This window comes from Schistocerca serialis, chromosome 3 (genome assembly GCF_023864345.2).
Source record: "Schistocerca serialis cubense isolate TAMUIC-IGC-003099 chromosome 3, iqSchSeri2.2, whole genome shotgun sequence".
Taxonomy (NCBI): Eukaryota; Metazoa; Arthropoda; class Insecta; order Orthoptera; family Acrididae; genus Schistocerca; species Schistocerca serialis.
In genome coordinates, this window is record NC_064640.1 from 813,093,139 (window position 1) to 813,120,249 (window position 27,111).

At 43.7% G+C, this 27,111-nt stretch overlaps 1 protein-coding gene across 3 annotated transcripts in view; it reads left to right on the forward strand.

Annotated features, from left to right (window-relative positions):
• LOC126469589 (paired mesoderm homeobox protein 2-like) overlaps positions 1–27,111 on the forward strand; it is a 587,427-nt gene that overhangs the window by 509,506 nt on the left and 50,810 nt on the right. Inside the window, exon 5 of one of the 3 annotated variants that reach the window (XM_050096707.1) lies at positions 18,736–19,438. The exons of 1 other annotated variant lie outside the window; for it this stretch is intronic. In XM_050096707.1, coding sequence (XP_049952664.1) covers positions 18,736–18,869 — 134 coding nt within the window. In that variant the 3' untranslated portion in view covers positions 18,870–19,438. Of the gene's footprint in view, positions 1–18,735; positions 19,439–27,111 lie in introns of those variants that run through there. One more of the 3 variants, XM_050096708.1, reaches the window with a different exon arrangement.

Sequence of the window (27,111 nt, forward strand, 5' to 3'; positions counted from 1 at the left end):
GGAGATCTCTTCTGAATAGCACGTTGCAAGGCATCCCAGATATGCTCAATAATGTTATTGTCTGGGGAGTTTTGTGGCCAGCAGAAATGTTTTATATCAGTAGGGTGTTCTTGGAGCCACTCTGTAGCAGTTCTGGACGTGTAGGGTGTCGCATTGTCCTGCTGAGATTGCCCAAGTTCATCGGAATTCACAATGGACATGAATGGTTGCAGGTGATCAGACAGCATGCTTACGAATGTGTCACCTGTCAGAGTCGTATACAGACTGTTGTATACATAGTTCCGCGTAGTCAGCGCATGCACAACTTTCCCAATAGAGCGCGCCCCGCTAAGTACAACAGCGCAGGCGCAGTGCTCGGCCGTCTCCGCACTACGAGATGGCGCTGTCTTAGAGACGGACCAAATTCTGCTTCCGCCGATCCGCGTATTAATATCTAACGCAGCCAATGAGATTGCTGCTAACGTAGAACCTTTTCTCCTCGCGGATCACACTCGCGCAGTGATACCTGAACGCTCGAGGTATTATAACGAGTGTACAGACCTCCGATTAGCCAGTCTGCATTAGTCTGTACCAGTCTATAGTCAAGTTTCAGTCTGCGCCTAATAAGATTATTATATTCCTGTACATAGCCATGAAGATAAATGTGTAGACACTTTGTCAAGTATCAGAGATATGTGAGAATAAGATTAACGTACCAAAGTCAAAGGAACTTCAGATTGTCAATTGTAAATAGCATCCAGAATCAAGTTAAGTACGGTTTATGATCGTTATTATTTTAGTAAATGTGTGGGAAAATTAATCAAGTTCTGTTTAAAGTTTGTCACTGTCAATATTCTACTCTAAGCGTGCAAGTGGCATTTCTATCGGCAGAAGATAAACACGCCACGATAAGACCACGAGACATATTGCTGACACTCGCCTACTTCGTTAGAGCGACAAGTCAAATAATCTGATGGTGTGTGTACCGAAGGTCTTACAGTATGCACACTACACAGACTATCAGAGGTCCAATATCACTCCAACTGCACACGCCTCACACCATTACAGAGCCTCCACCAGCGCTCCCTACTGAAATGCAGGGTCCACGGATTTATGGGGTTGTCTCCATACCCGTACACGTCCATCCGCTCTATACAATCTGAAACGACACTCGTCCGACCAGTCAACATATTTCCAGTCATCAACTGTCCAATTTCGGTGTTGACGGACCCAGGCGACGCGTAAAGCTCTGTGTCGTGCACTTATCAAGGGTACGTGAGTGGGTTTTCGGCTCTGAAAGCCCATGTCGATGATGCTTCATTGAATGTTTCGCACGCTGACACATTTTTGATGGCCCAGTATTGAAATCTGCAGCAATTTGCGGAAGGATTGCATTTCTGTTACACTGAAAAGTTCTCTTCAGTCGTCGTTGGTCCCGTTCTTGTAGGATCTTTTTCCGGCAGCAGGGATGTCGGAGACTTAATGTTTTGACAAACTGCCTATTGGCTTCTGTCTCGGGTTCTTCGGCCGACGTTCATCTAATGATTTTTCTGACGTCTCACCAGCACGAGTGGCTGGCATTGTCAAAGCTTCACCCTCCATTGCCGGTGGTGAACTGGAGGCGAGATCGCGGCCGCAGACTATATTTACCTGGCGCGCCAACGTCCGAGGACTTCTCCGCGGTCATTTCCGGTGCGGTTCTCCTCTTGCTACCTGCGACGGTCGTTCGCTGCAGTACGGGAAGCCAGGATCCGTTTACCTTAAGGCTTTCCTCTTTCTTGTTGAAACTGTTCGCGTGTTTGTGGATTTCTACAATTTCTCTGAACAAGCGCGTGTGATAGTGCTTCTCTACAGCCAGAACTTCCGTGTCGGCGAATTTTATTACGTGGTCGGTCTCATTCAGTGCGTGCTCTGCCACGGCCGATTTCTCCACCTGCCCCAACCTGCAATGTCGCTTATGCTCTTTGATCTTGGTGTTAATTGATCGTCCAGTCATTCCGACATAAGCTTTTCCGCATGTGCATGGTATACGGTATATTCCCGACATTGCAAGTGGGTCTCTTTTCTCCTTCGCCGATCTAAGCCACTCTTTGATCTTCCTTGTCGGTTTGAAAATCGTCTTTACGCCGTGTTTGCGCAATATACGGCCGATTCTGTCCGTCACTCTGGGAATGTATGGCAGAAAGGCCGTACCCGACATTTCTTTTTCTGGTTCCTTACTTGGCCGAGTGTTTGGCTCTGTTACACTTCTAATGTAATTTGTGGAGTGCCCATTGCTCCTCAGAACAGTTTCCAGGTGTTGCATTTCTCGTTTGAGGTGTTGACGCTCACATATTCGTCCTGCTCTCGTTACGAGCGTACTAATCATGCCTCTTTTCTGGCTCGGGTGGTGGTTTGACAGTTTGTGGAGGTATCGGTCCGTGTGTGTCGGTTTTCGATACACGCTGTGTCCCAGGTTTTCGCCGTCCCTTGTGACCAGCACATCTAGAAATGGCAGTTTCTTGTCCTTTTCTACTTCCATGGTAAATGTTATGTTGGCATGGAGGCTGTTCAAGTGTCTCAGGAATTCACCGAGCTGTTCTTCACCATGGCTCCACACCACGAAAGTATCATCGACGTACCTGAACCACACCTTAGGTTTGCAAGTCGCCGTTTCCAGTGCCTGTGCTTCGAATTGTTCCATGAAGAAGTTGGCCACCACTGGACTGAGAGGACTACCCATGGCGACGCCTTCCAGCTGTTCGTAGAAATCGCCATTCCACGTGAAATAGCTCGTGGTGAGACATGCATGGAAGAGCTTTTTGATGTCTTGTGGGAACATGGAACCGATGTGCTTCAGAGCGTCACTGAGTGGTACTTTCGTAAATAACGAAACAACATCAAAACTGACCAGGATGTCGTTTGGCACAAGTTTCAGTTTCTTCAGCTTCTCAATGAAATGTCCTGAGTCCTTAATGTATGTGTCGGTCTTCCCCACGTGTGGCTGGAGCAGAGAGGCCAAGTGTTTCACCAGTTTATACGTTGGTGAGCCAGGAGCGCTAACGATCGGTCTCAGTCGAACGTTGTTCTTATGGATCTTGGGTAATCCATACAGCCGAGGTGGTAGGGCTTCTGTGTTGAGCAGGTTTCTCTGTATGTCCGCCGGCAGAGAAGACGCCTTGATTAATCGATTCGTGTTCCGAGTGATAGGCTGCGTCGGATCTGAGCTTAGTTTTCGGTACGTCGTCGGATCTAATAGGTCTCGGATCTTTTGCTCATAATCTTCGGTCTTCATTACGACGATCGCATTCCCCTTATCGGCAGGCAGTACCAATATACTCTTGTCGGCGTTGAGATTCTTAATGGCTTGTACCTCTCCTTTCTTCAGGTTGCAAGCTGGTGGTTTTGCTCGGCGCAGTATCCTGGCTGTTTCAGTGCGTATTTCCTCTGCCTTTCACAAGGAAGGGTCCGAATGGCTGCTTCGGTGTTGGCAATGATGTCCTCCATAGGTATAGTTCTCGGGATGATAGCGAAATTCCCTCCTTTTTGAAGAACAGACACTTCCTCTTCGGTCAATTGTCGTTCAGTGAGGTTGACCACTGTGTGTGACATGTTGGGAATCCCCTTGTCGGTCTGCTTCCGGCATCTTTCAAACTTTTTCTTTTGCCGCTCGGTGCAGCGCTCGAGTTCGTTCTGCATGCTCCTGTGAGTGATGCTGTCGATCTTGACCCAGTCCTCTCGATGCATTCTGCTACTTAGTTGATAGAAAATGTCCAGAAGTAAGGAACCAGAAAAAGAAATGCCGGGTACGGCCTTTCTGCCATACATTCCCAGAGTGACGGACAGAATCGGCCGTATATTGCGCAAACACGGCGTAAAGACGATTTTTCAACCGACAAGGAAGATCAAAGAGTGGCTTAGATCGGCGTAGGAGAAAAGAGACCCACTTGCAATGTCTGGAATATACTGTATACCATGCACATGCGGAAAAGTTTATGTCGGAATGACTGGACGATCAATTAACACCAGGATCAAAGAGCATAAGCGACATTGCAGGTTGGGGCAGGTGGAGAAATCGGCCGTGGCAGAGCACGCACTGAATGAGACCGACCACGTAATAAAATTCGCCGACACGGAAGTTCTGGCTGTAGAGAAGCACTATCACACGCGCTTGTTCAGAGAAGCTGTAGAAATCCACAAACACGCGAACAGTTTCAACAAGAAAGAGGAAAGCCTTAAGGTAAACGGATCCTGGCTTCCCGTACTGCAGCGAACGACCGTCGCAGGTAGCAAGAGGAGAACCGCACCGGAAATGACCGCGGAGAAGCCCTCGGACGTTGGCGCGCCAGGTAAATATAGTCTGAGGCCGCGAGCTCGCCTCCAGTTCACCACCGGCAATGGAGGGTGAAGCTTTGACAATGCCAGCCACTCGTGCTGGCGAAACGTCAGAAAAATCATTAGATGAACGTCGGCCGAAGAACCCGAGACAGAAGCCAATAGGCAGTTTGTCAACAAGTGGCCACGAAAGCCTTAACAATTTTGTATTTAATGTTTTACCGGGTTCCTGATATTCATGGTACACTCGTGAAATGGTTGTACGGGAAAATCCCCACTTCATGGCTACCTCGGAAATACTACGTCCCATCGTTCGTGCGCCGACTGTAACACCACGTTCAAACTCGCTTAAATTCTTGATAAACTGCCATAGTAGCAGCAGTAACCGATCTAGCAATTGCGCCAGGCACTCGTCTTATATATGCTCTGCCGACCGCAGCGCCGTATTCTACCTGTTTACATGTCTCTGTGTTTGAATACGCATGCGTATACTATTTCCTTTGGCGCCGATAATCTCACTTCATAGAATTGGCTAAATTGGAACATCAGATTTACATACTGGTAATCCATTGGTGTTAGACAAGTGACACTCGGGAACCGCTGGTTCATCGGGTTATCAAAATATATTCGGTCCTAACATATTACCACAAGAGCAAATATCGCATTCGGATATCGAAATTAGATTTTCGTCATTCACAAACTGTGGCGAATGTAAACGTGGTGACGCCGGGCGATGTGTGACAGCACTCCATCTGTAAGAATATGGAGTATACGCCAGCATTATTTCCCCGCCGGCCTCTGTGGCCGAGCGGTTCTAGTCGCTTTAGTCCGGAACCGCGCTGCTGCTACGGTCGCAGGTTCGAACCCTGCCTCGGGCATGGATACGTGTGACGCCCTTACATTGATTAGGTTTAAGTAGTTCTAAGTCTAGGGGACTGATGACCTCAGATGTAGTCCCATAGTGCTTAGAGCCATTTGAACCATTATTTCCCCTCCCTGTTTATCGGACGTAAACATGACGATGCTACCACCGTGGCAAGATGACCACTTCGCTTTGCCGAGTAATAACCACTAGTAAATAGCGTTTCAATAACAAGTGTATCGGTAGTGGTTTGGCAATACCATGACCCTTGGTACCCCGAATTGAGCCCGGTGGAATTGTTTGTGCGCGTGTGTGTGTGTTGGTGGTGGAGGGGGGGGGGGGGGAAGGGTATTTAAATGCTTTGGCGTAGTCCAGCCATGTTGATAGTGGTGGTGAACTCGGGAAATGGATTGTGGGTCGTTGTCAATGGATTCAGAACACTCCTAGGATATTTGAGCGTGTACAGGCATCGATAAGGAGACATGCTGAAGCCAGCATTCCTATGAACGGTGACCATGAGGAACGCATGTGCTACTTTATTTGTCTTCTAGTGCATGTCTGCAGTTCGGATCCTCGTGGACTCTCTTAAAAGCTGTTCGTGTACTCACGAGGAGAACACGACAAGTGCAATAAACTGTTTTCCCAGGAACATCACTCACTGGAAGAGGAGTCAAAATAAGGGAACACGTGTCTCGGATTACACACTAAAGTGCCAAAAGCCATGGAATACCTCCTAATATCGTGTCCAACCTTTTGCCCGGCGTAGTGCATCAACTGGACGTGGCATACACTCAACACGTCGTTGGGAGTCCTCTGCAGAGATACTGAACTGTGCTGTCTCTATAGCCGTCTATAACTGCAAAAAGCCGGTGCAGGATTTTGTGAAATAATGGACCCCTCGATTATGTCCCATAAATGTTCGATGGGATTCGTGTCGGACGAACCGGGTGGCCAAATGATTCGCTCCAACTATCCAGAAGGTTCTTCAAACCAATTGCGAACAATTGCGGACCGGTGACATGGCGCATTATCATTCATAAAAATTCCATTGTTGTTTGGGGACAGGAAGTCCATCAATGGCTAAAAATTGTCTCCATGTAGCAGTTGGAACAGAGGATCCAATTCACTCCACGTGAACACAGTCCACACTATTATGGAGCCACCACTAGCTTGCACGCTAACTTATTCATAACTTGGATCCAGGGCTCCGTGGGTCTGCGCCACACTGGATCCCTACCGTCAGCTCTTACCAACTGAAGTTGGGACTCAATTGACCAGTAAGCGGTTTTCCAGTCATCTAGGGGCCAACCGATATGGTCACGAGCCCAGGAAAGGCGCTGCATGCGATGTGCTGTTAAGTTGTTTTTCGGGATACTTATTGTGGTGTCGCCGCCAGACACCACACAGGTGGTAGCCTTTAAATCGGCCGCGGTCCGTTAGTATACGTCGGACCTGCGTGTCGCCACTATCAGTGATTGCAGACCGAGCGCCGCCACACGGCAGGTCTAGAGAGACTTCCTAGCACTCGCCCCAGTTGTACAGCCGACTTTGCTAGCGATGGTTCACTGTCTACATACGCTCTCATTTGCTGAGACGACAGTTTAGCATAGCCTTGAGCTACGTCATTTGCTACCACCTAGCAGGGCGCCATATTCAGTTACTGTTCTGAACAGATAATATTGTGAATCATGTACCGTCAAGAGCGATGCTCATCATTAATGGATTAAAGTTAAGAATCAAACTAATTACGTCCGCTTTCTGAATTCTAATTCCTTGTCATGTTCCAGACCTCACGTCAGTATAGTCCTTCCCTCCTCACGCCAGCCTGTGTGAGCTAAAACGCCTCCATTTCGGCCTCCCCTAGTAACACGGTGTTGGCTCTTCTGCCAACACAACACTTATTGCTTTTTTTTATTTCTTCATCTGTAGGTGGTAGATCTGCTTCTGTATTTTCACTAAGATCTGGAAATTCTAGCTTACAGTTTGGTTCTTCACAGTTCAATAATTTTTTAAAGTACTTTCTTAGTATTTCACAATTATGGCTGTTGCTTAGGCGTACTTTACAATTTTCATCTGCGAAGCAAATACTTGGAGCTTGGCAACCCTTTAGATGACTTTTAAACATCTGATAGAAATTCCGCGAGCTATTTTTTACAAAGTTGTTTTATATGTCAAGAAGTTGTGATTTCTCAAAGATCTTTTAGCACTCTTTATTATTCTTGCTGTTTCTTTCCTTTGCATTATAAATTCATCAAGGTGTTCAGGCTTCCCAGAACATTTCCATTTCTTCCACTGTTTTGTTCTTTCTGTAACTGCTTCTCTTTCATTCGACCAGACTTTCCTCTTCATTTTTGTTGTTCCAAGTACATTTTTCGCTGCCCTGTTGATTTCTTTCAATATTTCTTTCCATTTCCCTGATTTAGTTACTTTAATTTCTTCTTGAAAATTTTTATTACCTTTTTGGTGATGTTGAGCCTGTCTGTATTATATTTAATTAATTTTTGCTGTCTCCTTTGGTTTTTATTGGGGGGGGGGGGAAGTTTCAGTTTAATTTTAGTCAGGTAACGATCAGAATCAAATTCCCTGTTTCTTGCAACTTTTGCATACATGATTTCTTTAAAATTGCACTTAGAAATAGCCACGTGATCTGACTGGAACTCCCCTAACATTGGACTTGGAGAGATCCATTTTTTGAAGAAGGTTGACATTACCTTCAGCTGAAATGTTCTACAAAGACTGATTAGTCTTGTGCCATTTTTGTTTGTTCTTTTATGGGCTGGATAATACCCTACTATTTTTCGAAACGATTTTTCCCTCCCTATTTGTGCATTAAAATCCCCCATAGTATAACAACATTTGATTTTGGAATTTTTGATATTTCTTCTTCTAGAAGTTCCCAAAATGCTTCTACTTTACTCGGATTTTTCTTATTGTCATCACTGATTGGAGCGCGACAATTGACAAAGGTATACTGTTTATTTTTGCATTTAACTGTGAGAAGAAATAGTCTTTCTGAACTGGATTTGAATTCTGTAATGTTATCTACTAATTTTTTTGTGAACATAGAAAGCGGTACCAAGTATTGTCATGCCTTCCGTGAGTTTTGTTGCTGGTTTACCCTTAAAAATTCTACGATTTTTGGTTTCTGTAACATTTCATCCAAAAATCTTGTTTCCCGAACTGCTAAAATTTGTATTTCATGCTTATCTAAGAGAATTTTAAGTTCTTTTTGTTACCAATTTTTACTAATAAGTTTACGTTCAAGGTGCCTGCAAAGAATTTTCTTTTGAACTTGAGTTTGGAAGGATACCAAGAATGCTCCGACTCATCCTTCATGCAGATGCTGAGACTCCCCAGAACCCTAGCTGCCGATGCATTGCATGAAGCAATGGTCGATTCCTCTTTCGAGTTACCACCTGGGTTACTGTTTTTTTTCTAGCGGACTTTCCATTCTGCAATTGAAATTGTACATTGTACATGGTAGGAAATAAATTCCAAGGTAAGATCGGATTGTTAGTCCGAAATGATTATTTTTCATGGTTTTCTCCATTATGTTCTTCCTCTCTCTCTCTCTGCCGTTGTGAATTAGGATTCCTCTTCCGCCTTTGAGACCGTTGACCGGGCTTCAACTGTAACCCTAGGCAGGGGCCTTCACGGGGTTCTACCATCTGGAGCCCGATGGACCCAGGTTTATTACGAGGTGCTACCCCTCCTCCTTCCTCATCACTTGCGAGATGAGGCCCCGGGCTTGGGACCAGCAGTGGCGGAGTTAGAAACTCTATTATTATTTTTTTATTTTTGATTTATCTACCCACGTCCGTAGAAGAATATTGAAGTGAATATTGAAATAACGTTGTCCTTATTCGTCTAATAATTGTATGTCTGGCGAATGAATTAAAAATAAATAATAAATGAATGATAAAATTATTTGAAATTGTTTTTGGTGAAATTCCTGTAGTGTATCTAGATTTGCAATCAATTGCCAGAGCAAGTTTTCGGAAAGGTGATCGGTTATGCTCTGTTTGCTGTGAAATTATTGCCAACGCACGAAGTCTTTAGCATTGTTAGTGAAATTTCTTTCCCGGGTGAGATTCGTATGTAGAAATGTCACTGCGGCGAATCTGCCTTCGTGCGATACTGGTGGTATTCGAAATTTCTGTTTCGAATGCTTCTACAATCGGAATTATCCAAGAGAATGCACAGAATCTTCCTGAAGAATAAACATAAGAATAAATATAAGAACTGATACAAGAACGATATACGATGATATGGGTTGTAACCCCTGAAAGTACAATACACGTACATATTATATAGTAAACGTATGCCATTTAGGAACCCAGCTGTAACTTTATAATTAATCAACGCCCTCTTATCCTTCAGCTTGATAAGAAACATTCACGCAGTAACCACCAATAAACATGAGTAGATAAATGAAAGAAAACAAAATAAATAAAAATAATGGGGTTTCGAACATGCGGCGTAAAATTGAGAGGCTGCGAGTCTAGCCACTGTGTCACCAGTTTCGCTGAGATTTTGGATTTCTGAAATGCTTGTAAAGTACGCCAAATATCTTGAGCGTCGTTTGCTCAGCAAGGGTGCAGTATTTATGGATAAGCTGTGACACATTTACGTTTGCTTTGACTCCTTTCACTGAACAAAGTTTCTGGGAAATTGGATTATGGCACTTGCCGTGTTCTCCTCCTAAGTCATAGTAAGTCGTACCTCAAAAACCATTTGTTTCCGTACCTATGTTTATCAGAATTATTTACCTGTTTCGTTGTCCCCTGCTCGCTCCTTTGGTTTGTATCTGTAATAGTTAAGTAGTCTGCATGAAATGGACAACAGGTGTTGTAAAAGTAATGTTTATTAGAGAGTAGTTATTTAAAATTTTAATTGAATATGGAGAAATTTCTTTCTTTACGATGGCAACTTCGTTTTGTATAGATTTCCAACAGAGGTGTTCTGTGGCTGATTTATAGTTGAATTTTCGTCGTGCTCTTTTGGCCACGGTGAACATACGACGGCGTATACGTAAAAATGAAGTTATGCATTTCGAAATCTGTGGTGGGGGGATAAAAGAGTAAATAATGTACGAAGACATTTCTCCGCATTCAAGATGCTTCTGAAGCAAACACAGCACATCTTCCTTGAGATGAAAAAATTAATTTCTTCCGCGTCAGTTTAACAATATTCAAGATTCTTCAGTTGCAGACGAGATGGATAAAATTAAACACAAGTTTTAATCAGGCAACTGAGTTGATACTTCACATAGTGAAATACTGATTAGTGATTCGTACTATTACGTTTTAGTTGACAGAGAATGTTGGTGCATCAAATTACACTACTCGCCATTAAAATTGCTACGCCACGAAGACGACGTGCTATAGACGCGAAATAAGACAGGAAGAAGATGCTGTGATATGCAAATGATTAGCTTTTCAGAGCATTCACACAAGGTTGGCGCCTGTGGTGACACCTACAACGTGCTGACATGAGGAAAGTTTCCAACCGATTTCTCATACACAAACAGCAGTTGACCGGCGCTGACTGGTGAAACGTTGTTGTGATGCCTCGTGTAAGGAGGAGAAATGCGTACCATCACGTTTCCGACTTTGATAAATCGTTTATCGTATCGCGACATTGCTGCTCGCGTTGGTCGAGATCCAATGACTGTTAACAGAATAAGGAATCGGTGGGTTCAGGAGGGTAATACGGAACGCCGTGCTGGATCCCAACGGCCTCGTATCACTAGTAGTCGAGATGACAGGCATCTTATCCGCATGGCCGTAACGGTTCGTGCAGCCACGTCTCGATCCCTGAGTCAACAGATGGGAACGTTTGCAAGACAACAACCATCTGAACGAACAGTTCGACGACGTTTGCAGCAGCACGGACTATCAGCTCGGAGACCATGGCTGCGGTTACCCTTGACGGTGCATCCCAGACAGGAGTGCCTGTGATGGTGTACTCAACGACGAACCTGGGTGCACGAATGGCAAAACGTCATTTTTTCGGATGAATCCAGGTTCTGTTTACAGCATCATGATGGTCGCATCCGATTTTGGCGACATCGCGGTGAACGCACATTGGAAGCGTGTATTCGTCATCGCCATACTGGCGTATCACCCGGCGTGATAATATGGAGTGCCATTGGTTACACGTCTCGTTCACGTCTTGTTCGCATTGATGGCACTTTGTACAGTGGACGTTACATTTCAGATATGTTACGACCCGTGGCTCTACCCTTCATTCGATCCCTGCAAAACCCTACATTTCAGCAGGATAATGCACGACCGCATGTTGCAGGTCCTGTACGGGCCCTTCTGGATACAGAAAATGTTCGACTGCTGCCCTGGCCAGCACATTCTCCAGATCTCTCAGCAACTGAAAACGTCTGGTCAATGGTGGCAGAGCAACTGGCTCGCCACAATACGCCACACTACCTTTGATGAAGTGTGGTATCGTGTTGAAGCTGCATGGGCAGCTGTACCTGTACACGCCATCCAAGCTCTGTTTGACTCAATGCCCAGGCGTATCAAGGCCGTTATTACGGCCATAGGTGGTTGTTCTGGGTACTGACTACTCAGGATCTATGCACCCAAATTGCGTGAAATTGTAATCACATGCCAGTTCTAGCATAATATATTTGTCCAATGAATACTCGTTTGTCATCTGCATTTCTTGTCGGTGTAGCAATTGTAATGGCCAGTAGTGTAGTATAAAGTAAGGCTGGAACATTAAGGGAGATTATGTGAATCAAGTAATTATATAAGTTATCCGTTTGGTGGCTCCTGATGGTTTTGCTGTTATACAGGGCCGCCCACGGCGAGCCAAACGGCACGCGGACATGGCGTGTGGGGTGTGCGGGCCGTGGGCGGGCCAAGCCTCGGTCTGCTTCAGGTTTGCCGGTTCATTCTCGGAAGTACGCGGTACAGCCGACAATTTATTTAGGCTTGCGGTGCGGCGTTTTTCGGCCAGCACGCCTCTTTTCAGCTCGGCAGAATCGTGGTGTAAGTGCTGTTTAGCCTTCGCTATTTGTTCGTAGTATGACATTCGTTCATAGGTCCAGTGGCTGTTCGCACAAGAAGAGGTGGTCTAGCTATGTATCGTCATAAACCTATAAAAATGATTGTGAATGATAGAAGAGAGGGATGAGAATTCTCAGTATCTATTATGCAGTTGCGTAATCAATGCGTACTGCGAATTTGCTATGAAACGACATTACAACACCAAGGAAAAAACTTTGAAGGCTTACTTGACAATGAAAGAGCAATAAGTTTTTGTATCGATCAAGAAGGACATTGAACTAAATTCAGGCAAGCATCGTGTGAAGAAGTCGCTTGTACGAGTAGTGCTGGTACGAATAGCAAAGTATCTGAAGTCACACGTATTATTTCATTGTCAGTTACAACAGTTTCTGAGGATTTGAACGAAGGGAATGGAGACTATACATCTAGCTGAATGTGCTTTTGACTACGGTCAGTCATCTCCAGGTTGCTGTCTCGGGGTGTAGCGGTGGCGAAGTATCTGGTGCGTCGTATGGGACACCTCCGGTGTCGCTTGTTTTGCCCACGGGCTCTGCTTCCGAGGCACATCCTAGTGTGCCCGACGCGGTGGATCCGCCCTCACAGCAGGATGAGTGGCGGGTGGTAACGCGTTCGCGTCACTCAAGCAGAGGGCCAATGTAGAGACAGGCTGCCCATTCATCCTATGAGTGGACAGGTCGGCGCTCCAGCAGCGTTCGAGCTGGCAGGCGGTGAGGGGGCGGGGGAGCGGGGGACGGGGGGAGGGTTACTAGTCATTTGGAGCTCCAATGTTAGAGGCGTTATGGAGCTCCTTAGGCAGATAGCGTTTAGGGCTGGAAAGAAAGCCTATGTACCTCATCCGAGATGTGGAGGCTGCATTGCATGTGGCTGGCAAGTGTGCGGTGTGCAGTGGTCTGCACGTTGTGGCTCACGTCGGCACCAACGACGCCTGTCGCACGGGTTTTGAGGCGATCCTCAGTTCGTGCAGGCGGCTGGCGGAGGTGGTTATGACTGCTGGCCTCGCGCGCGGGATGGAAGCATAGCTTGCAATTTGCAGCATCGTTCCCAGAGTTGATCGGGGTCCTTTGGTTTGCACCCGAGTGGACAGTCTCAGCCAAAGCCCTCGTTAATTCTGTGATGCTCTTGGCTAAAGATTTCAAGACCTGCCTTGTCGTTTGGGGATTTGTAGGACTCCTCTTGATATGTCAGGGGTGCACTGCACAAAGGAAGCAGCTTCTCCGGTACCAGAGTACTTGTGAAGTGCACACGAGGGTTTTTAAGACTAGGCAATAGTTTGAGGTAGTCTGATGATCACTCTCCAGCCCATATACAGTAAGGGAAGTCAAACAGCGTTCAGAATAAAGACACTTCAACTGTCATAATTTTATTAGTAAACTGTCAAAGTATTTGTAATAAAGTTCCCGAGTTTACTGCCCTCGAGCAAAGTTCTCAGGCTCATATTGTTCTTGGGACCTAGAGCTGGTTGAAACCCGAACTGGAAAGCTCTGAGATGTTTAGCGAGCCGTGGAACGTACATCGGAAAGACAGATTAGATGCCATAGGAGGGGGGAGTGTTCATTTCAACTGACAAATATGTTGTCTCTATTGAGGTCGAGCTTGGGTGTGACAGTGAAGTCATCTGGTCACGTGTATCAGGTGTAGGTGAAACCAAGTTAATTGTTCGATGTTTTCACCGGCCATCCGATTCCGCTTTGACAGTTCTAGAGTCATTCATGGAAAGTCTACGGTCAATAGCGCGTCAGCCCACACGCAATGTAACAATGGAAGTATCTTAGACCTTGTAGCTGCAAATAGGTTGTACCTTATTGACAATGTCAGTACAGAAACGGGGATTATCTATCATGATATTATAGCAACTATGATTACGAAAGTTAACAAATCAGTCAAGAAGGTTGGGAGAGTGTTTCTGCTAGATAGAGCAGGTAAGCAGTTATTAGCATCTCAATTAGACAGTGAACTGGAATCACTTACTTTCAGTAAGATGGATGTCTAGGAATTATGGGCAAAATTTAAGCAGATTGTAAGTCGTGGTCTGGAGAGTTATGTACCTAGTAAGTGGATAAAGGATGGAAAAGACCCACCTTGGTTTACTAACTAGATTCGGCGGATACTGAGGAAGCAGAGACTGTTGCGCTCTCGGTTCAAACGGGAACGCATAAATTATGACAAGCGAAGGTTAGTAGAGATTCGTGCGTCTGTGAAAAGATCTATGCGCGAAGCATACAACAACTACCATCACACCTTACTAAAAGATCTGGCAGAGAACCCGAGAAAATTATTGTCATATGTAAGTTGAAAATAGCAAAATGAAAGCCGAAGCTTTAAATTTCACGTTCAAGAAATCGTTCACACAGGAGAATATTATCAACATACCGTCATTTGACGATCGGACAGACTCCCGTATGGACGACATAGTAATAAATATCCGTGGCGTAGAGAAAAAACTGAAAGATGAGAAAGCAAATTAATCACTAGGTCCGGATGGAATCCCAGTTCGACTTTATGAAGAGTATTCTACGGCATTGGCCCCCTACCTACATTACATTTATCGTGAATCTCTCACCCAGCACAAAGTCCCAAGCGACTGGAAAAAAAGTGCAGGTGACTCCAGTATATAAGAAAGGTAAAAGAACGGATCCGCAAAATTACAGATCAATGTCCCTAACTTCTGTTTGCTGCAGAATCCTTGAACATATTCCCAGTTCAAATATAATAAACTTTGAGATTCAGAAACTTATGTCCACGAATCACCATCGTTATAAAAAGCATCTCTCGCGCAAAACACAGCTTTCCCTTTTCTCACAGGGTGTCCTGCGAACAATGACTAAAGGGCAATAGGTAGATTCCATATTTCTAGGTTCCCGGAAAGCATTTGTCTCGGTGCCTCGTTTCAGGCTGTTAACGTAGGTACGAACATATAGAATAAGTTCACAGAAATGTGAGTGGCTCAAAGATTTCTTAAATAAAAGAACTCCATATGTTGTCCTCGACGGCGAGTGCTCATCAGAGACAAGGGTATCGTCATGAGTGCCGCAGGGAAGTGTGATACGACCGCTGTTGTTCTCTGTATACATAAATGATTCGGCGGACAGAGTGGGCAGAAATCAGCGGTTGTTTGCTGATAATGCCGTGGTGTACGGTAAGGTGTCGAAATTGAGTGACTGTAGAAAGATACAAGACGACTTAGAGAAAATTTCTATTTGATTTGATGAACGGCAGCTGGATCCAAATGTAGAAAAGTGTAAGCTAATGCGGATGAGTGGGAACAATACCCCGAAAATGTTCGGATATACCGTTAGTAGTGCCCTGCTTGACATAGTCATGTCGCTTAAAGATCTGGGCATAACGTTCCAAAGTGATATGAAATGGAACGAGCATGTGAGGATTGTGGTAGGGATGACGAATTGCCGACTTCGGGTTATTGCGAGGATTTTAGGTTCAAAAAAATGGTTCAAATGGCTCTGAGCACTATGGGACTCAACTGCTGAGGTCATTAGTCCCCTAGAACTTAGAACTAGTTAAACCTAACTAACCTAAGGACATCACAAACATCCATGCCCGAGGCAGGATTCGAACCTGCGACCGTAGCGGTCTTGCGGTTCCAGACTGCAGCGCCTTTAACCGCACGGCCACTTCGGCCGGCGCAGGATTTTAGGAACGTGCGGTTTATCTGCAAAGGAGATTGCATATAGTATATTAGTGCGACCTTTCTTGAGTACTGCTGGAGTGTTTGAGAGCCATACCAGGTCGGATGAAAGGAAGACATCGAAGCAATTCAGAGGCGGGCCGTTAGATTTGTTACCGGTAAGTTCGAACGACACGCAAGTGTTACGGAGATGCTTCGGGAACTCAAATGGGAATCCGTGGATGGAAGGAGATGTTATTTCCAATGAACATTATTGAGAAAATTTAGAGAACTGGTATTTGAAACTGACTGCCGAACGATTCTACTGCCGCCAACATACATTTCGCGTAAGGACCACGAAGATAAGATACGAGAAATTAGGGCTCATACGGAGACATATAGATAGTCGTTTTTCCCTCGCTCTATTTGCGAGTTGGTCAGTAAAGGAAATAACAAGTAGTGGTTCAGGGTACCCTCCGCCACGCACCGTACGGTGGCTGGCGGAGTATCGATGTAGATGTAGATCTTACACTGCAAAGTATAAGGGGCATGCCTGTAACGATTATTCGATTTAAAACCAACTATTGCTGAATTTATGAAGGAAAAAATTGCAGAACGAAAATTAGAACATTCGGAACGGATTGCAGATTTCGCATTTCAAGTGTTCTTAGCTGCACACTGCCCAAGGGATGACTCTACAATTTCAAAAACAAGTTATTTTTCATTTGATGGGGATGCATTTAAAAAGAAAATCGTATTGTAGAATGGACGTCCACAGTGTACAACACCACAAGAAGACCGATATCTCACCATCAGTGCCCGCAGACGGCCATGCTCGGGACTCTACCGCAGCCGCTGGAACAGTTGTCTCCAGACACACAGTCTACAGACGACTGAACAGACATGGTTTATTCACCCGGAGACCCCCAAGGTGCATTTCACTGACCCTTGGTCACAGGAGAGCCCGTAAATCCTGGTGTCAAGAACACAGTATATGGTCACTGGAAAAGTGGTCCCATGTTATGTTCACGGACGAGTCCAAGTATAGTTTGAACAGTGATTTTCGCCGGGTTTTCATATGTCGTGAACCAGGAACCAGATACCACCCCTTAATGTCCTTGAAAGGGACCTGTATGGAGGTCGTGGTTTGATGGTGTGCGGTGGGATTACGATTGGTGCACGTCTTTGACAGAGGAACTGTAATAGGCCAGGTGTATCGGGATGTCATTTTGCACCAGTATGTCCGCCTTGTCATGGGTGCAGTGGATCCCACCTTCCTCCTGATGAATGATAATGCACGGCCTCACCAAGCTGCCATCGTGGAAGAGTACCTTGAAACAGAAGATATCAGGCGAATGGAGTGGCCTGCCTGTTCTCCAGACCTAAACCCCATCGAGCACGTCTGGGATGCTCTCGGTCGACGTATCGCTGCATGTCTTCAAACCCCTACGACACTTCAGGAGCTCCGACAGGCACTGGTGCAAGAATGGGAGGCTACACCCCAGCAGCTGCTCGACCATCTGATCCAGAGTATGCCAACCCGTTGTGCGGCCTGTGTACGTGTGCATGGTGATCATATCCCATATTGATGTCGCTGTACATGCGCATGAAACAGTGGCGTTTTTCAGCACATGTGTTTCGGGACGGTTTTCTCAACTTATCACCAATACCGTGGACTTACAGATCTGTGTCGTGTGTTCCCTATGTGCCTATGCTATTAACGCCAGTTTTGTGTAGTGCCACCTTATGTGGCACCATATTCTGCAATTATCCTTAATTTATGAGTATGAGTGTATATCACCATATAACGAGATATTTAAGACGTAAAACTTACCCTCTGATATAAAGTGAACAAACAATTTTGACAAAGTTGTCAATGAACATCAAAATCATCGGAGAACACTATGTCTGTAAAGTCGACCACTCTATCGGCAAACTTATGTTTACTTACTTTGGAATCAGGAACTGTGATGCGCTTGTTGTCTCCGCGATGAGCCTATTCAATTATCAGCCATAGGCACTTGAAGAAATCGAATAGGTTCATCGCGGAAGACAATAGCCGCATTCTCTGATAATGTCGCTTTTGACATTCATTGACAACTTTGTCAGAATTGTTTGTTCACTTTGTTTCAAAGGGTATGTGTTACGTCTTAAATGTATTGTTGTATGGCGATTTAGAATAGGGGCTCTATTTATACACCTGTTTAATTTTGGAAGATTGTGAAAAAATATATGAGTCACGAAGTCATATGAAGATGGGCAGAGCCTGAAACGCGAAATGAATAAAAGAAGGGTCCTTAAACATTCTGTGACGATTTCGCTACCAACCAGCTATTTTAAAGCCATTTTTATTCTTGTGAATACAATGATCGCATGTCTGTATCATGACTTTCAGTCATATCTACGGTAATCGTGTAGTCTCCCTGAGCGTTATGGCACGCGGGCTAGGGCACAGCTCTGTGCTGAATTCTTGGTCACCTTTGCTTTAATGTGAAGTGTTGTTTATGAGACGATGGAGATGGGGTAGTTTAGAAGAATTATCTGCAAACAAGCTTCTTAAAAGGGAAGCAGTGCTGTTGAGGAGAGGAACATCCCCAAATATAGAAAGGGAAGTCGGCAATCTGCTGAATCTGTAGGGACTGACTGAATATTAGGATGGGCTCCAAAGCCCAGTAGAGTGAGAGTTGAAATCTCATTGAGAGTGGATGAGGTGACTGCGTAAGTTTGACGTTCTGGGTTCCGTTTGGTTTGCTTTCACTAATCACGCATCTTTTTCCCTACTCGGCCTATTTAGCAAATGCTCTGGCACGAGATATTGGTAGTGCCTTACTGTTATGGCTGCCATGTTTAAATTGGAACACTGTAATCATACACTGTATGTATTCCGATGTAATGAATTCTTTTCTCAGTAGGCGCAGCATCGGCGCATTACGCGTCAGCACAACCTGCCCAGCCGCTACCCAGCTACAGCTGCGTCAGCAACAGCTTCGCCAACCTACGGCTGCGAGGGGACCAGTACGCTATCCATCCTGGAAAGCTGTAGTATCTCACACACCCAGCTCTCCGGCTGCTCAGCATCGACGCCGTCAACGCACCCGGCCCTTTGTCAAAGAAGGCCCGCATGTGTATCGGGTGCTACCTGCACTTCAGTGCAATAGACCAACACGATCAGTTATATACCTTATATATCTTAACATCGACGCTGTTGCTAATGTCATAATGCCTTCAGTCCATACATCCACGAATATTGTGCGCTGACAACCTTTGTCGTAATCAATTTAAATCATGCCAAATCACTGCAGCTTTGGTGGGCTCGTGTCAGAACAAATAAGCAAACGGGACGGTACAGACGTTAAACCTTAATGTTGTAACGAAACAGACTTTTGAGCACCTAATTTTGTCGTGCTTAAAAAGTGCTGCTAGTTTTTTATATACCAAGACTAGATTAAATATACAGACGTAACCAAGCCTGTGTATGTGCAGCTAGAGAAGAAGTTATTCTACATCTTACTAAGGAGAACTTTATACTGGAAATTTTCTTTCACCACCCAACTACTTTTAAAGCCTGTAATAATTTTGTTGTTGTTGTAACATGCCATACTGAAGAATTTGGTACAGAATTATTATGCGGTTTAAGAGTTCTGCTCTGTACTTAAAAAATATTTATCTCTGTTGAAATATCTCACAACAGTATTCTGAAAACTATGTGAAAGTAATTACACTAGCCTCTTGTACGTAAATGTCGAATCATTTAAAAATATTTGGTGAAAACATACAGTGATTGCCAAGATCAAAACGAATTTTATTTTCAATATGTTACATACTGTACCAACATTTCTATTAAAATCTGAATAAATTCTTAGTAAGAATCCCACTTGAAATGTTAGAATGCATATCTTTTTTCTTCTTTTTCTTCTGATGAAATGATATGTTCTACTGCTCTGAGCAGGAATATATATTATAGAAACAGTAATCAAGAAATGGCAGCTAAGACACTCACTACTGCACATTCAACAACTGTTACTTTGTTCTGCAATTAACAAGGAGTGATATTATTTGTACTCCTGTATAATTACATGAGTTACACAAAAGTAACACGAGTAAGCTAACATTGGAAAAAAAATTTCGTTCCACAGTTTATATCAGTGCTGGTTGCTGTATTACTTCTTCAGACCTCCACTGCAAAGCTGTTGTGCTCAACAAGTGAGGTCTAAATAACCTGTAAAATCGTAACCCTGTGAAGGGTGATAAAGTTTGTACGGCTCACTATAGCTCTTATAAAACACGACGAATATCATGGAAAACCTTCAAAACATCATCTTAACTAAAAAGAATAATTCCAAAAATTTTGGGATACGAGGACCCATTTGTAGTCCAATTTTTGTCTCAACAGAACATCAATGCTACAGTGAAAATATACACAGCTGCATTGGACTCATCACATTTAACATTGAGGGAGGCTGCCACAGGTAATTTATTTACTTTAAAACAACTATCCGTACATTACACGTGACACAAACTGTTAACAGAACATCAATGCTACAGTGAAAAGATACACAGCTGCTTTGGACTCATCACATTTAACGTTGAATGATGCTGTCGCAGGTAATTTGTTTACTTGTAAAGAACTGTCCGTACTTTACATGTGACGCAAACTGTTTCAGTCCTAGAAAACCCACCATGTAGTCCACAGTCCACATCTCGCGCCAAATAACGGACTTTCAGTTGTTTCTGAAGTCGAAGCAATACCTCAGTTGCCAATTTTTTTCAGATGGTAATGAGGTACAAGACGGAACAATAAAATGGTTAAGGACTCTAGCAGAGTGCTTCTACAGCGGGAAAATATCAATATTCACAATACGTATTGACTTACGGAAAAGTAGTTGATATTATGTTCTATAAATGCACAAAATTTACAGAAATATATAGTTTCTAAAGTATTGATTCCGCAGTTTGAACCTTAATTTTTGGATGGACTTCCCTTGTATTGTATTGTATTGTATGGAACTGGAGACCTAGAAACGACGGGAGGCTTCGTCCTCGCCGTAGACCTCAGTGGTTCACAACCCCACTACAGGCTATAGCAGTCCACTCATCCCACCACCGCCCCACACCGAATCCGGTGTTATTGCGCGGTTCGGCCCCCAGTGGAAATGAGGCGGAATAAGGGGAACCAGTCCGCATTCGCCGAGGCCCATGGAAAACCGCCTTGAAGACCATCCACAGACTGGCCGGCACACCGGACCTCGACACTAATCCGCCGGGCGGATTCGTGCCGGGGATCGGCACGCCTTCCCGCTCGCGAAGCAGAGCGTTAGACCGCACGGCTAACCGGGCAGGCAAACTTCTCCTTAACAGCACTGTGAGACAAAACAGAACAGAGCGGCCTGTGTAATATGCTTCCATTTGACAGGCCATGGACATGGGTGTTGGAAAGGTATACTATGCTTATTTCGGAGAAAAATACACATTTCAAGAACAAGTCGAAAACATGCGTATTTACGAGCGAATAAGAAAAATCCCTAACCCTGCAATTAGGAAAGAAAAATTAACTGAAGAGGATGCGGTACCTAAACAATTCTTCTGATTTAATTTACAGCATTTGATTTACTTGTTTGCTCTCGCCGTCAGTTACTGTGCACTAAAACACGTGTAACAATTTTATTGTTTCACCTGTGTGTTCATGAGGTAGCTGGTTGTGTGTTTTCAGATTTTCTACCACCCAGCTTCCCTCCTCCCACCCAGGTTCATTTCATTCCTTGCTCCTCATCTTTTCTTCCAACTCACTCTCCGTCATTCTGCTCTGCACTTACGTCCACTCATCTTTGCTTCTCCTTTCCTCACCCAGTCACAAAAAAACACTCCATTACTACTTCATTACTTTTACACAGTATACAAACGCACAGCAACACAAATAGAATAACATATAATTAACCACAAAAACGCATAGGTCAAAGACAGAGTAGTGGCAATGTTGACAACACTACAAAACACAACACACGTTTCGAATTATAAAAATAAACAGTAAACAGTGGTGAAAGAAAAAGTATGCCGCGTAAAACGTAAAACATTCATACTTCTACAAAGCAGCAAAAAATTAGACTACAAGTAAATATGAATGTCTAATGAAGAAAGAAACCAAAGACGTGTTAGCAGACTGCATTTCCTGATGTAAGCGAGAAACAAAGCAGAAATTACCGTAAGTACAAACTAACAAATTGTTAACGAACTGTTTTTCGATCTTAAAAATTAATCAAATTGTAAATATCCTTCATTACAGACCCCTGATGATGCTTTACCTCAATAAAGCGAAACGTGTCTGGTGAGAAAACCAGGCATTTTCTTGTAGTTTTAACGACGGAACGAAAATATCCTCAGCTATGCAGAACCTATTAGTCCCAGAGAAAAAAACAATTGTGGCCTTTTCAGTGGGAAATTTACTGAAGTTTAATTTTTTAGTGAGAAACATTTTCACTAGAATCCGCGGTTTTAGAGAGAGTTATTTAAGAAAAACAGAGTTACGTTTGAGCCCCTCACCCCACACTCACACTCCACCGATGGGTATTTTTAGTATGTCGTTAATGGGCATTCCCTCCTACCACTGCACAAAATTCTGTGACTTCACAAATTTTTCCCTTAATGTTTCTACGTTGACTGTACTACTAGGAGCTGCCCTGCGGAAAAGTGTACGGCAGCGGCAGGATTTCGGTAGAAAAAACTCTATGTGGATGTCACGGCAAGCTCCATGTCGCGGTTTGTGCATGTTGAACCGCTGCCGCTGCCACGAGCCTAACCGCAGGCCCATGCTGCCAATTACGGAACGAGCTGAGTGTGATGTCATCTGTGCCCACAGTGGGTTATGCATACTCTCGGCAATGAGCTGTAGCGGATGTGGCGGGCACGCTGAAACATACATCATCCGATTTTAAGAAAAATATTCAGTGAAAGAGTTTGATTATTTCTCACTTTACCTTCGCTCGATAAAATACTGAACTTATTTCCGTTAGTCATCATAGTTACTGTGCTGCACGAAATTAAGTAAATCATTGCCGAAATATTAAGAGCATGCAGAGGTAAAAACGCATTGCGTTGGCTTTGCATGTGGTTCGATTTAGGTCATACAATGATGCACATGAAATGAAGCCAACATACCTAAATTGTATTTAAAGTTGTAAGCACAAAGATATTTCTTTCCTTTCTCGAGATTTTGGATTGGAAGTCTGGTGGATGCGTTGCATGCAGGTCACTTGCGGTTCGACCAGTTCAGTCCATGAGCATTGGTTATTCATGTGGTCGTAAGAATCGTCATATTTCATAAACGGTTCAAGATATGGAAATGAACTTTTTGCAAATGATAGCACACAAAGAGTCACATAGTTTTTCGTGTGATAAATACACGATTTTTTTATCTATCGAGATATGGAAGTAACTATACTTTTTTTAATCGATGGATATACAGGGAGTCCCAAAAAGAATGACCCGATTTTAACTTGTAATAATATTGAGACAAATATCACTAGGTAACTGAAACAACGCTAGATGTAATCGGCAAGGTCTAGAGTTTCAGAAAAAATCCGCTAGATGTCGCTACGAGGGCTGACCTGGAGCGCGCAACCAGTCTCGTGCAATACGGCGCCCGAGCATCAGAAGGCGTATTGTGTTATTGAATTTAGTCGTTCTGTCAGTGATCGCAGTTCAGCAGACACTTCATATTCGATTTCGTGCTAAACCACCATCACCAAAGAACATTCGACGGTGGTATTAACAGTTTGAAGAAACAGGGTGCCTCTGCAAAGGCAAAAGTCCTGGCCGGCCATGCGTTCCTGAACAAACAGTGGAACAAATCCGACGAGCATTTGAGCGGAGCCCCTGCAAGTCTACGCGTCGTGCTAGTCGAGAACTTGCGTTACCGCGCATGACAGTGTGGCGTGTCTTACGGCGTCATTTAGCCCTCAAACCATACCGATTACAACCAGTACAAGCTCTTCGAGATACTGACAAAGTGAAGTGAGTGGACTTTAGCAATGCTATTCTGGAGGACATGGAAGATGACACTTTTATGTCACGGTTGATATTCAGCGATGAGGCAACTTTCCATATTAGCAGTAAGGTTCACCATCATAATGTGCGTATATGGGGGCTCGAAAATCCTCATGAAACAATTCAATTCGAACGTGATTGAATGTTTCTTGTGCTGTTTCGCAAAGCAAGGTTTATGTACCCTACTTTTTTGAGGAAGAAACCGTAACACGACAGACCGAGCGAGGTGGCGCAGTGGTTAGACACTGGACTCGCATTCGGGAGGATGACGGTTCAAACCCGCGTCCGGCCATCCTGATTTGGGTTTTCCGTGATTTCCCTAAATCACTCCAGGCAAATGCCGGGATGGTTCCTTTGAAAGGGCACGGCCGACTTCCTTCCCCATCCTTCCCTAATCCGATGAGACCGATGACCTCGCTGTCTGGTGTCCTTCCCCAAACAAACCAAACCCAACCCCAACCGTAACACGACAATCATATCTTGCAGTGCTATGGCACTGGTTATTCCCACAACTTGACTCTGACAATTTCATCTATCAGCAAGATGGAGGACCACCACACTGGCACAACAACGTGCGCAGTTTCCTCAATGCCAACATGCCTCAACGTTGGATAGGGTGTACAGGACTGCGAAACCAAGCTTTACACTCTTGGCCTCCTAGGCCCCTTACATAACACCATGTGATTTCTTCCTGTGGGGATATGTTAAACAATGTGTTTACGTTCCTCCCTTACATCGTGACATCGATGAACTGAAAATCAGATTATCAGCTGCTGTAGCTTCAGTGACAGAAGACACCTTACGATCAGTTTGGGATGAATTCGGCTATTGGCTAGATGTCGTCCGTGCAGCCAATGGAGGACATATTGAACATTTATGATGGATTATTATAAACTTCTATCTTTTCTGATTAATATAATATGCAATTTGTTGCTGTTAAGCCCTTCTTCCTAATAAATAATTCTATTTACAATCTGGTCATTCTTTTTAAGACACCCTGTATTTTTTGACAGCTTTAATACCTTTGTAAGAAGTACAGTGGCATGGAACAGGTTAATATTTACTATAGATCTACTGTGTTTAAACCAGTACAAATAATTATTATCTAATCCTGCATTAAGACATTTTGCTTATCTGCAACTTTTAGAATATTTTATAACTTCATGTACTATCACTAACTTGCCAAATAGTCTTTTCAGAATGGCAAGAATAATTTTTATGAGTGGGGAATAAAGCCTCTGACTAATTCAGTTTATTTTGCCGAAAGATTATACATTGCCGATTGCATCGTTCAGTGAAACACCTTGGCATAAAGTACCAAATATAGTATTCAGTATATCATCACCATCTACAAGCTCTGGAGGACAATACGTCGTGCTATGTCAGCAATGTCACTGGACCTTGTCTTTCAAGTAGTTATGTAGGACCACAATGGTCACAATAGTTAGTTTAGAGTTTCCACTTTAGCTGATGCGACACAACAATCGATTGGACATTTGGTTGCCAAACTGCCGCATGTGTTTTCTGATTAACCTGATTACTGGATCCTTTAATCGGCCTGAGAATGATAACATGATATCTGAAGTCAGCAGAATAGCGTCCTCTGTATCAAGTACTTATGGCGACATTTGCAGAACTGCAATACGATATATTTGGCATCGATGGTTTCTAACAGTTTAAGAACTCCCAATGAATTCGGAAGTCATGGATAAAATGTAACCAGTCATTGGTTATTGGTTGGTGCAGGAATTTATGATATTCCAGATGATTTGACTTGTCTGACAGGGAATTCCAGAAACTGCAAAGTGGCTAACTCGGTAACACAACATTATCACTTTCTGTTAGTCACCTTAAGTACACTGCATTACAAGCTGTAACTTTTCCCAATATAATGCTGTTTGCAGTGACTAATGGAAACTACGCATGAAACTAGTGATATGTACTGGAGGCTACACTAAACAAATATTCTGGCAATAAATACGCAATTGACCTAGCTAATCAAAGATGTTTCCAGTTGCTACAACATTGTGTTAACCAGAAAGACAGTTCGTCTCACTGTTTGTTATGGTTTTCAGCCTGAGGTAAGTGTTGATGCAGCACTCTGCACTAGTGTATCCTGAGCAAGCCTCCTCATCTCTAAATAATTACTGCGTCCTGCATCTATTTGAATCTATTATTGTTGTCAAGTCTTGGTCGCCGTCTACAATTTTTAAGTCCCACTCTTGCCTTAATTGATGATTCCTTGTTTCCTCATAATATGTCCTATCAACTAATTCCTCCTTTTAGTTAAGTTGTGCCATAATTGCCTTTTTCTCTCTATTTCGATTCAGAACCTATGCATTAGCTACGTGATCTGCCTATCTAATCTTCAGCATTCTTCTGTAGCACCACATTTCGGAAGATTCCATTCCCTTCTTGATTAAACTCTTTGCCGTCACGTTTCACTAATTTTCAAGGTGACATTCCACACAAATACCTCTTAAAATAGTTCCAGACATTGAAATTTATAGTCGATGTCAACAAAATTCTCTTTTTCAGAAAAGCTGTTCTTGCTCTTGCCAGTTCACATTTTACATCCTCTTTGCTTCTGTTTTCCTTGAACTCTTGTAACTGCAGCCTGGTTTTTGTGTAAGTTGTAGATAACCTTGTGTCCCTAAGTTTTATACGTGACGCCTTCAGATTATCGAAGAGTGTGTTCCAGTCAAGACTATCAAAAGCTTTTTCTACATCTATAAATGCTATTAATGTAAGATTGCCTTACTTCGGTATATCCTCTAAGATACATTCTAGGATCAGTATTGTCTCACGTGTCCACAAATTTTATAGGAATCTAACACTGTGTCCAAGTTTGTTTGTATAGCCCCCCTTCTACATATTTCTCCCACGTTACAACTTTCCCTTCTTTACTTAGTTCTGGTTTGCCATCTAAGCTCTTGGTATTCGTACAGAATTCTTTACTCCAACTTTTTTAATTTAATTCTTGCTACTTGTGGAATCTGTCTTTTCCAATGCATACGTCTACAGTCTTGTATTTTCCCCCATCCATTATTGCTGTTCTATTTTGTACTTTCTGTCACTCTCATTTTTTAAACATCTATTTCCTTTTGCCTTCGTAATTTACTCAATTTTTACATTGTCCGCTTTTGTCGGTTACATTCAGTAGGGTGGTGTGTGCTATCCCAGGATTTCTACTGTACCTTACTCCCAGTTTCGTCCAGTGCTGCCTCCACTACATCTTTCAAAGT